The 12505-nt window shown below is 40.0% G+C and overlaps 1 protein-coding gene across 5 annotated transcripts in view; it reads right to left on the minus strand.

The window, feature by feature from the left end:
• The window catches only part of DIP2A (disco interacting protein 2 homolog A), an 85773-nt gene that overhangs the window by 29138 nt on the left and 44130 nt on the right, over positions 1-12505 (minus strand). For 3 of the 5 annotated variants that reach the window (XM_027703215.1, XM_027703214.1, XM_027703218.1), the window contains exons 5-14: positions 9558-9800; positions 5943-6071; positions 5267-5386; positions 4190-4387; positions 3259-3350; positions 2875-2985; positions 1989-2112; positions 1641-1750; positions 1115-1217; positions 130-194 (exon numbers count right to left, since the gene is read on the minus strand). In XM_027703215.1, the coding sequence (XP_027559016.1) occupies positions 130-194; positions 1115-1217; positions 1641-1750; positions 1989-2112; positions 2875-2985; positions 3259-3350; positions 4190-4387; positions 5267-5386; positions 5943-6071; positions 9558-9800 (1295 nt within the window). The remainder of the gene's footprint in view (positions 1-129; positions 195-1114; positions 1218-1640; positions 1751-1988; positions 2113-2874; positions 2986-3258; positions 3351-4189; positions 4388-5266; positions 5387-5942; positions 6072-9557; positions 9801-12505) is intronic. The other 2 variants (XM_027703216.1, XM_027703219.1) reach the window with 1 other exon arrangement.

Consider the following 12505-nt stretch of genomic DNA (forward strand, 5'->3'; position numbering starts at 1 on the left):
TCTGAAAAATATAAATATTGAAACAAATTCTTTGAGAGTTGATGAGCTTGTGGCCTCATTCTGAAACCAGTGCACTACCCCCAAGAGAAGCAACCTGCTGCAGTTTTTTTCGTTCCTTCCAATACTCACTGTTAACACTCCGTGCCAAAGGCCAGCCTCTCTTTTGAAATCCAAGACATTTGTTAGTGTTTCAGCTGAAAGTGAAGGAAAAAAAAATCAGATTTAAAAAGTGTATCTATAAGAATACTTAAGAATTCAAAATATTTTCCAAAGCAACTCTGAAACTTCCAGCTGCTAAGAAACCAAAGCTCTGTTGCTGTGCCTGTTTGTCTGTAACAAGCACGCTGCTTAAGCTCCAAGTGGTTTGTTTTATTTGCAGCAATCATCTTTGAATTATGATTACAGACTTGATTATTACAAGGTATTTAAGACCGTGATTAATTATAACACCCCTGTGTTTGTAACATCTGCCAAAGAACTATGCAGACCAAAAATTTAGTTTTGAAGCACACTTCTTCAGCTGAACTGAAAAAGTTCATCATGATTTGAAAGAATTAAATCCAGTGAGAAATATTACCATGGCTGTACTAAATTTTCTTGAATATTTTCTCTGAAAAAAATTTAAAAAAAATAAGAATCAAAGATTTTAAATCAAAGATCCAATCTGATTTTCGAGAGATATCTTGTACTGATTAGGTGAAACTTGCTTATCACTGATGTAGGATGGATGCATGCAAGAAAGTTTTTGGTTAATGGCAGCACAGGTTAACTCCATGCAGATGGTCCAAACCAAGAGCAGTTCTTGGCTGTTCATTGGGAAAATGACTGAAAACCAGCAGATCTCTCACTATATTCACATCCCTATGGAGGTGCTCTTTTGTGGGACATGATCAACTAAGAGGAAGATCTCTTGATTATCTCAGAAGTGGTTTACTCTCTTTCACACATCACTCACTCCCAGTATGAATGAGGAAACTTGTCTTTCTTTTTGCAGTTAAAGCTACTACAGTGTATCTGCAGTTCTTTGAAGACAGTGAACATGATATTGCAACATAAATTGTCTGAAGACTCAAAGCTGTTACTATAATTTTAAAGTTACACCTATCTAACTTACCTTCTGAATAACCACATGCCTGAGTCAGTGCGTGACAGTGTGCCAGCATGGAAGCATGAGATACAGTAATGCCCACTGTGCTGCCCTCTTTACTTGTTTTGTACTGAGAAGAGAAAGGGTACACAAGCATTAGATAACCAACAAAATCAAGGAGATTTACAGTAGTGAATTGAAAGCACATTTTATTATAAAAACAAAGCAACCTTTTTTAAAAAGTCAAAAAGCTAGCACAAAAACACATTTATATTTAGAGAATACACTAGTATCGTAGGAAATCTGCTTCTCTACTCCAATTAAACAAATTGTCCCAGGGATCTGAAAATGCTGATTAACCCCAGGCTTCAACCTGATTCCACACAGCCACTCAAATGACAGCTTGCCTGGCAGCTTTGAGGGAAACATTCTCATTTCACAGTTAAAAATATTATAGTCATCTCTTTAACTGTATCAAGAGATTAAAGGAAACCAATGTCCCATAAACTATGACAGAGTACCCATAAAAGTTGGACATATTACACTAAATCACCTCAATATAAGCAATCTCAGCGCTGGCATCCCGGACTTGGGGATGCCAGTCCTTGGTTGGTTTTGCCAGATGCTTCCCATCAATCACAAACCAAATGAGACGAGGCCAGCCTTCAAAGAAAAAGAGAAGTTACTGTCATGATACTACCAAAAATCAGGGCTTCTCCCCCCAGTATTCAGGGATAACAACAGGACTGAACCAAAGGCTGGAACAACCCCTGCCCAAGAGGAGCGAATGAAGGCAGTTCTTTACGCGTGAGCTAGAACCATGCACACAAACCCCAGAGCTGCTGTTTGACAGCAACAATGAATATAGCCACTTTTTATCCCATAAAAAATAAAACCACACCTTTGAATGTCACCACTTCGCCGGTCTGAGCTTTAGGGAGGCCTTTCTGACAGGCATCAGTGGTTAAAGCCAGTGTTACTCCACAGCTGCCCAAAAGAAACCCGATCTGCTGACTGCCAGCATCCTACAGAGAAATCAAGTTACAGCAAAATTACAAATGACGAAGCTTTTGTACAGTTTACTGTAACTTCTCCATGTTTAGAAAACATTAAGTCGGTTTTTATCACAGGAAAAAACAAACGTCTCTCTCACTAGACCTTTAATGGAGGACAAATGACTGAGAAGGCTTAGTTTTGCTTAGTGCCAATTAAGATTTGGCAGCAAATCTGGCAAGGAAAGCAGTGTCACAAGCAATGGTTGTGCATTCCTCTTCAACCCAACAGGGATGTTTACAAGTTCTGGTAAAACAGGAACCTGGTTTAATGCTGTTTCTGAGTCCTGACACACTGAGGAGCAGAGCCTGTAGCTTTAGCTCTTCCCTAATAATCTCAATGTGTGTGGGATTATACCTGTATTTCTAGTAACTATGGTGTCTCTGCCTGCCTCATTACTCAGCAGGAGAGCTGAAAAAACAGCATTTCTGGGATACATTTTGAGAAATACTTCCGCATGGATTTTCAAAAATAATTAAACGAAATAATTTCTGACTACGTATCCCAAAATACTTAATACTATTATTAATAGTAGTATATTATTACTATTTCCCCCTTTCCCTAAGTAAATATTAATTCCAAGCATAGACTGTACACTGAGCAGTTCAGTTGATGCTTTCAAACGTGCAGGTTCTGAGGGGTCCCATGTAAGGTCTGTAGGATTTAGACACCCTCCCCACACAAAGACTTCATTTATTTACCAAACCATAAAAATGCTGAATGTATTTGCCTACCTTTCTTGTGAGTGGAACTTCTATTGGGACAGGAATAAGTTCTGCCAGGAGACATCCATAAAATGCCACCATAAACATAACTGGATCACTATTAGGAAATACGAGAGCTACCTACAAAAAACACATTAAAATAAGATGACGTGTGTTTTTTCATCAGAGAGGGGGGACTGCTTTTAAATTTGTGGAACAAAATTTTCACAGTAGTATACAGGTTCATCTATAACTAAGAACAGAAATACTAAATATGGGGACAATGTATTATTACAAGTCACAGTAATGATTATTTCACAATATATTATTGCAATATATTATTACAAGGCTTTCTTCAGCTAAAGCTGTTCCTCACTATTTCTTCCATAGGGACCACTTCCAAAAGCAGCCTACCCGGTCTCCAGGCTTCAGCAGGGGTTCATTCTTAGTGGTTAGCTTGTTTAGCAGGGTATAGGCTAACTTCAAGCTTCGACTCCACAGTTTGCCTAAAGAAAAAGAAATTAAGAAATAGAATCTAAAATTTTTAACATTCAATTGGCAAATCTCAGTGCCTTACATATGCTCTAACCATGATGGCTGTATCAGAACAGCTGGCAGAGAGTATAAGTACAATTTAGAGGCTGGCTTCTTTTCAGTTTACCTTTTCCTTTTTTTTTTAGTGTAAAACTAAACATGATATTCTAAACAACTCTCAAAGCTCCACTGTACAGTAATTAAACTAATGCAGCTGCTGAGCTGTATTTCCTGCATCCTTCATCTGTGAGAATGCAAACAACGAAGTTTAACATTCTAACACACTATACAATGAAATGATGCAGGGAGCGACCTGTCCTTCAGGACAGAAAAAAAAAATCTTCCCAAAAAATGCAAGTTACTATAATACTTCTAAGTTTATTGATACAGGCAAGTTCCACTTCCCTCCATAACATTCTGAATATGCTCCTGAAGTACGAGTCTTCTCTATAAGGATGTGCAAGAAGATGCTAAAATGGAATGTCTCTTCTGGGAATCTGAAGAGTGCATTATTAGTCATCTGTTTCTTCCTCCCAGTTTACACCAGTGTTCTGGTTTTAATGTTCTTTTACCAAAAAAAACCCTCCACAATTCTTTGAGATTTAAAAATAGCCACTTGAAAAGAATCAATACCAAAAACTTTTCCCCTGCCTTGACTTTTTTAAAAACCTTTTTCACATACAGTGAATTAATAATTTGCATTCCAATAGCAACCTCAAACCTCCTCTGTCATGAGCACGGGCAGTCCCTCTGAAATAAAGCAAACTGTTATTCCACCTAATTCCTCCTCACAGTCAGCACCAACACGTACCATAGGTAAGGGTATAAATGGCTTTCCCAGTGGTGTCCAACGCCGTCAGACAGGGGGCTTTGGGCTGGGTGGTTCCCCAGCGCTGCAGGGCAGCCAGAAGGGAGGGTGGCCAGTTGGTCACAACCCCTAAGGGTTCCCCTTTAAGTACATTCATTTGATTTCCTTCAGGCTTTGGTTGATTTGGGTCAGGCTGTTGCACTAAAATAGAGCACAGTAAATGGCAAATGTCAATCCTTACAAAACGTGCAAGTTACACTTCACAGACTGTTCCATGAACCATTCTTCCTCACAGTTATCATTACTTCTCTGCTTTATGCTAATCATCTGCTAGCTTCCCAAAAAAATAATGACCATCACTTCAGAGTTCTGATTCCACATTATAAAAGGATCAGAATTTGAATGTCTAGTTCACTTCTCTCTGCTTTGGAAAGCTGCTATTTTCTGCTGCTTGGTCTCTAATCTATTTCAATAAAAGCCTCCACCAAGTCAAGATGGGTTATCAGAGATAATGGCTTCACCAACATCTGGGGATTGATTTTTGCTGCACTGAATTCTCAATAGGTGACGAAAAATGACACTATGCTTAACAATATATTTGTAAATAAAGGCCTTTTGTTAAAATCCTGCTCCAAGTTGCTCCAGAACGTAAAGTCTCTTGATCTTAGTTAACAAACCAAAGTCCTAGTTGGAGTTAGCTAACCCTCAATCTGGGCAATAAGTAAAACCAATGGTTCCAAGTGATGCTCTCCACAACTACATGCACCTCAATGGAAGTCCACCCAACCCTGTCTGAAGAAACTTCAGCAAAAGACCAGAATCACAATAATCTCATTTCTGAAAACGTCAAACCAGTAGTAGAGGGAATCTAGTGGCAGTGGCTCAGAAATGTCACAACTGAGTAGGAGGGCTGAGTTGAAAATTATCTTTCACTTGTGATAACGTGACCTCTCTCTTCACTGTAACAATTCTACCATGATTTGTTTTCTATTGGGAAGAGAACAAGAAACCAACACTTGCTAAGAAGTATCAGTTCAGTCTTGCACAAAGAGTGAAAAGTGTATCTGAAAGAAAATTAACCTTCTAGTAGTTCTTCAAAATCATCCACAAAAAATTCTTTCAAAGGTGGGCGCTTTGGTCTTTTCAAGGTATTTAGCAGCTGCTGGATTTTAGAGGACACTCTGCTATTCACTGGGACACCTGTCAAATGGAAAAGATTTATTATTTGTCATATATTAACAAACATACACTAAAACACACAGCTTTCAGGTGGAAAAGTCATTCAGGATGAGTACCTTGTTTGGAAGAAAACAGCTTTATTTGTTTTCAAACAGTGCTGTTCCCTGGCTACCTGGTTGATGCAGACACCACACACTTTATTTCAGCTTTTCAAACCACTGACCCCTTCACGAGATTCCAACAGAAACGTGAGGAATGCTCTTTACTCCAGGAGTCTAGGTGTTTGCTACATCTTAACTTTCATTCCATTCTGACAGGGCCAGAAAGCTTGGGAAAAATAAGTGAATCTTCCAATATTTTAAAATTTCTGTAAAAATAGTCACAACACAAAAACCTTGCTGAATGCTGATCTTTATTTGTATATGCAGTAGATTTAGTTTAAATGAAATGTAAGTAAGTAGGTGTTTTAAAATTTATCGAAATTTAAAGCCCTGAGGCAATAGGACGAATATGCAAACATATATATATATATATAAAGGGACATAGATGGAAAGGTAGGAGGTTATAATGCAATCACCATCTGCAGTTTCCAAAATGCTGCTGTTGTAGCCTCTGGGCACTCCTCGCACCGACGCTACCTGCGGGTGCTCGTGGTACAGATGTTCCACCAGGCCAGTGGTCACGTCTGGGGGTGCAGAGTGGTTCTCTGGAGAAATGCAAGACAGATAAGGGAGCTCATCAGGCAGGCCTAAGAAATAATATAATCAAAGTTGCTTCCTACAGCAGGGCATTTCCCAAATCCTCATGTACTCACAGGGGCTTGAGAACCGCCTTGTAACAACCTGGAGGCAAAAGCCCGCCCTGGTTGGAGCTGTGCCTCGTTTCCTGGGTGTAGAGAAATGCTTAGGGAACGTCACAGAATCACAGGATGGTTTGGGTTGGAAGGGATCTTAAAGCTCATCTCATTCCAAGCTCTGCCATGGGCAGGGACACGTTCTACTATCCCAGGATGCTCCAAGCTCCATTCAACATGATCTTGGACACTTCCCGGGACAGGGCATCCACAGCTTCTCTGGGCAACCTGTGCCAGGGCCTCACCACCTTCACAGGGAAGAATTTCTTCCTAATATTTAATCTAAATCTCTCTTCTCTTTTATTGTAAAACCATTCCCCCTTGTCCTATCACTAACTGCCCACGAAAAAAGTTGTTTTCATCACTCCAAAACTATAACCTAGATTATGGAATGGCTTTGAATGGAACAGGTTAGGAAATGGCAGTACTCATGAGATGTGTTTGAATGACAGACAGGAAGAATCGGAGGCCTGGAATATTCAGAATCCTGATGAGTAAAAACAGGAATGCAGTAGGGAAGAGCTGGAGAACACCCTGCTGCCCAAGGCTGGAGGAGATGCCTCTGCAAGCATAGCCCTTGGAGCACCAGAGCATGTCACAAATCCTGCCAGAACTCCAGGCACAGGGAGATCCAGGCAGTGCTGTGGAATACATACATTATCCCCCACTCTGAGGCAGGGATTAGCACTAAAATAGTGAGTGGTCACAGCACTGGTCCCAGATTTCCAGAGCTGACACACACGCCACCAGTCCAGCTCAAAGAGGCTCTAGAGGGATTGCCAGGTGAAAAATTTAACTCCATTCCCATCCTTTCCAATGGACCTCACTGCAATGCCAATATTTGTATTGCAGAGACCACTAGGCAAGAACCCCAAATTCCTCTCATGAGGGTAAGGTACACAAAGGACAAAGTGTCACCTCATCCCTTGGAAAAATGCCCTGGAATCAGTAACCACAAGGGTGACAGCTGTGTGTAAAGCTGACCTGGATAATCACACCTATGGAGAGCCCACACATACAGCTGAAATGCTCTTTGTTCTACACACTTCTGGAGTTGCTTTTTAGTTTGTCTTTTTTTCCCTTAGCTTTTCCAAATTCCCAAACCACAGACTTCCTCCAGCATACAACTTAACTAGAGACAAGGCCACAGAGCCAAGTGTTCCTGGTTCCCATGCTGCAGTATCAGCCCACAAGTCCCCACTTCTCACCTGACAAACCCTGCAGTGATTTGCAACGTCTGTCTGGGGACAGACAATGTCTTCTGTAGGGAGAAGGAGTAAGTTCAATTTTCAGGATTTATGCTCAGATAAAAATCACATTAACCTAATTAATTATTTGGGCATTTTATTAATAAATGCCCATGAGACCCCATTCAATTAGTCTGCATAATCCAGAGATAGTGTGGCACACAGGAAAAGAGAAGTGGTGAGGAGTCACAAAAAAAAAAAAAAAAAGGTTTTGCAGACTTGTGACTTCAGGAAAAAAAGTTAATCGGATTCAGACTGAAGGGCCCTTCCATTAGTGATGAGAAGACAGAGATAAATGCAAGAAAGAACATATGGGTTATGATAGAGAATTAAAAGCCATGATAATCCATATTTCCAGTTACTCTAAGAGTTATGGTGGGAAATACTCCACAGTTGGGATGGTGACCTTGGAAAAAACCAAGACATACTGCCAGCCTTATTAATTTAAAAAAAAATTAAACTAAAAGGAAAAAAAAGCCCCCCAAACAACATGTAGATGTTGTCCTTGCTGCTATAAGTGAAAGACAAAAAGCTTAAAAATAATGCACATTCCTATTTGACTTTATTAAATACTGTAACCTTGCACTTCCACACTGCAGTTTACTGTCTGGGGACTTAGTCTGAGCTCACCATTAAAAATGCAGGCTGGAGAGGACGAATTGCAAGGGAACAAGCTGCTAAATTTAAATTCTCCAGCATGTCAAAATTGTGAATAGCTATTCAGTACACAACCAAAACACAGAATATTTCAGTAGGGCATGGTAATTAAAATATGTAAGATGCCTTTTAGATTGCTGATGTCAGCACACTATCTGAAAAAATAAATTAACTCTTCTTCTGTGCTCCAAGACAAATCAAAGTCCCTTTTGGAAAGTGAGTATTTATCAAGAATCAGAAAAGTCTGCAGTGTAAGAACTTAGTTTTCATATTCTTGTGAGCAAGGAAGACTACAAACAGACAGGAAAAATGTCTCAACTGAACTGATATTGGCCATGCATGAATGTTACCAAGCTAGGAATGAAAACTGATGGAATGTGGCAAGCATTCTAGAAATGATGAAGACTATTCTTATGCAGCAGGGCATCTATTTTTTGGTCAAAGGCACTGGAAATTTTACCTTTATGAACATTTTTAGTAGACCAGCTCTTAATGATCCCTGAGCTTCCTTCCTGATAGATAATTGTTTATTTATTTCCCGCTAAATGAAATTTCAAACCTGAATACAGTTCAACGTTCAGCTGCTTAAATGCTGGACTCTGATCTCCTAACAAGGCATTGATTTTGTATACAATGTTGTTAATTAAACAGTCCTAATGGCGAGGTCTTAGGAAGCTGGTTGTGAAATTTGATGTGTATTTATCCAGCCCGAGGCAACAGACATAACAGGACAATGTGTTATATTTTCTGTATCTTGCAAGTTTTTACAGCTATATTAAGAATCTCATCAATCCAGTTAAGCTTGGAAAGTTTTGTAATTTTAAGGAGTTAAACATGATTCCTATTAATCCACAATGTGAAATCCAGAACGGTTCAAAGCGAAGTGTTGATGTATTCCATCTTACTTTCATCCACCAGTGTCAAACAACATTGTAAATTTCTCATTATAAATAAGCTTGGAAAGGGGAATATGAAAATTTAGGTTTCTTTAAAGGGTGTTTTGTACAAACAGGAAAAATTTCCCTAGCTATCGGTACCTCTGATTTTGTGATTTCCCAAAGATTCTGGGTGTTTTTCTAATCTTATGGGTGTTTACCAATTGAATCACGTCTGAAATACACAACCTGACTTGTTTAGGGTAAATACATGCAGACTGGAAAGCATGCACCAAAAACAGCATTCCTTTGAGATTCTAGTAAAACTGAACCTTGGTTTCTTGGTAAATCAAGCATTTTACCAAGAAGAATGCACGTTCAGATCTCATGAACAACTGGTTTGGGTTAAATTAAATACATATACATCATACATACCTGGTCTGTGAATTGCACATTTTAAGGCTATTCACAGGTATCTCCTGGTGAAGACCTCTGTGTTTAGCCCTGCTTTGGGACTTGTAATCTGATTTTATTCCAACCACACAGGCAGATTTACTGACCTATCTGGGTGTGTGCCATGAGATCTGCAAGCACAGTGGCAGCAGCGGTGGCAGGAGCGGTATTGGAAGCAGCAGGTTTCCCTCCAGGATGAGATGAGGTGGAGGATGCAGAGGATGAGGTGGAGGAGCCCTGAATGACCCGGTTAAGCCAGGGCTCTACGTTGGAATGGCTCTGGAACGGAGTGGAGCTGATCCGCCCTTGCCGCCGTAACGAGCCCTCATCTTCTGATGCTGACGATGTGTCTGTGATCAAAATAACCATGACAGGCATGTAACGTGGCAATGACCCAACACAAGGGAACATGGAGTTTCTCCATGTTCCATGTTCTCCACGCTGCACACGAGATGCAATGTATCAAAGCCAGGGGGACACATCCACATAACACAAACCCTGCTCCTTGCCCTTTGGTAGGTTAACGCAACAACTTGCGCAAACGAAAGCTACAACACATTTGAAACAAAGTCTCAGTCACCTCCAGTATTTGGAATGACATAAGAGTCAAACAAGCCTTCTCCCTCCAGCACCTACTGCACACACCAACCACTTTCAGTGTGCATCCCATCCCATCCCACCCCTACTCCACTGAAAAAATATTTCTGTCCTGAACAGGTAAATTTTATCTCATCCCACCTGAATAAATCCCATTACATTTCTTGTTGGGTATTTCCTTTTTTATTTCTTTAGGGGGAATTGTTCACTTTTCGATTCTTCTGACAAATTATTTTGAGAGCTAATTAGTGAAAAAAGCACAGTGCTCTAAAGTTCAATGAAAGAGTAATTAGAAAGCACGGATTTTAACCACATAAAGTGGTATTAATGAGTACTACATAGAAATGCTTAGTAAAGCATCTTTTCATTCTAGATGGATTTTTGTTGCTGTTAGAAGTCTGACAAAGGGTTCCTAATTTAATTGCCATTCAGTTATTTACAACTTTCCAGAAGTTTCCCTTTGGCACACAATCTTTCCATATTCATTATCCATCCAACAACAAATAAAAAGGTCATTCTAAATATCAAGCAAACACATCCCTGTTGATTTTGAGTGAAATATAGAAACTCTTATTAGAGAAAGAAACCTTGTGCTCCTAAAGAGACTGCTGCATTTTAAGAACTCAATCCTTTATATGTTTTATATAAGATAGGGTGTCTGTTACTATACTCTAACAGTCCCTTCTGTACCTGGAGGGTTACATCAGGAATTCTGCAACCTTAATTTTGGCTATGTTTTTAATCCTCTGAACACATAATCATTCAGTTAGATACAATTCCATATAAATCTTTGAAGCCATATTAAAAAACTACTTCTCATCTTGGGCAATGCATTTCAGTTACCAGCTGTTTAATTTTCTGCTTTTCAAGAATATGTGCATTTCCAATAGCTTCAGAACAATTGCTCTTTAACAGTCTAAAACCACAAAAAAACCAGAAACCATTTCATAAGAAGCCCGTTTAACTCGATGCCATTTTCAAAGTTAAAACAGTAGATCTCTCATTATTTGACCTCCTTCACCAAGCATGACAATTTTGAATGAAAATACCCAAACAATTGATCTCTGAGATACAGCTGTGGTGCATCCCCATCCCTGGGTCCATGCCTTGTGTGATGTTTCTGGTCTGCTGCCATGCTTGGAGCTTTTGGCAGCTGACTCCATTTGCTCCTGGAGAACAGCCAAACCTGTCCCCCAATGCTTGCAACCTTCCCTTTCTTTCAGGCAGAAAGCAAAAATAAACAATTACGGGAATATGGAACAAGATAGGATTACAAACAGCCAGGGACTGAAAAAAAAAAACAAACCAAACCACCACGTTTGCAATCTAAAATCACTTCAGAAGAAAAAAATAAAACTACAGAAAAAGCAGTTTTCTCACAGCATACACACTCTGACAATATCTCCTTACCCAGATCCAAGGCTAATGAAGTCTCAATAATATTTCTAAGCTTTCAGGTGTCTTACATGAGTGGAGGTGAAAAAAACCCAAACCCTTTAAATGTACAATATTAACTGCATATAAAAACAAAGGACCACAGTAAAAGCATTGTAATATCAAAACATAATTACACTGAGAAACAGCAAGGTCACACCAGTAGCAGCCCTGTGGCAGCTGCAGGGGTTAATCTGTGGTGTGTAGTGACAGAACACCACATGCTTGGCTTCCAGCTCTTCCTGGATGGGAGCTGACCCAAGACAGAGAAGCCACCACCCTTGAGCCAGACTTGCATCAGGGCTACAGCTCGAGTCCTGATCACAGGAAATCCATGTGGGAAGGATGAGAGACTCGACAGAACAACACCAAAAGTATGTTAAAATTTTTGGAAGGATGACTGATGAAAGCAGTTTCATTACTGCCAGCCAGGAGTAATTTGAATTTAACACTGTGCCTAGAATCACAGATTCACAGGATGGTTTGGGTTGGAAGGGACCTTCAAGACCATCTGATTCCAACCCCCTGCCATGGGCAGGGACACCTGCCACTATCCCAGGTTGCTCCAAGCCCTGTCCAACCTGGACTTGGACACTCCCAGGGATGGAGCAGCCACAGCTTCTCTGGGAAACCTCTGCCAGGGTCTCCCCACCCTCAGCATAAAGAATATGAATCCAATGCTTCCTTCCTGGTACCTGATAGGAGCTGTTTGTAACAAAATTTCAGTTATTAATACCAAAGCATGGTTTTAATTGCATTAACTCCTGCCAATACAAGGATTTCAGGCAGAGGGTTAATGGCTCAAGACTAGATGCTCAGCACTGTTTGGGTTGTTTGCAACTTCAGATCCTTCTTGCTGAGCTAATTTTGCAAATAAAGGCAGGCCCATAAAAAGAGAAATATTTTTATGATTTTATGTAGCTAAAGCAAGTCCCCAGAATATTTCTGAATGTCCTGATTTCCCATAATACAGAAGTCATCCAGTGGCCCATTCTCTTACAGAGATTAGGGGATCTCATGAAAA

This window comes from Neopelma chrysocephalum, unplaced genomic scaffold (assembly GCF_003984885.1).
Source record: "Neopelma chrysocephalum unplaced genomic scaffold, ASM398488v2 Primary Assembly neopelma1_211, whole genome shotgun sequence".
In the NCBI taxonomy this organism is placed as follows: domain Eukaryota; kingdom Metazoa; phylum Chordata; class Aves; order Passeriformes; family Pipridae; genus Neopelma; species Neopelma chrysocephalum.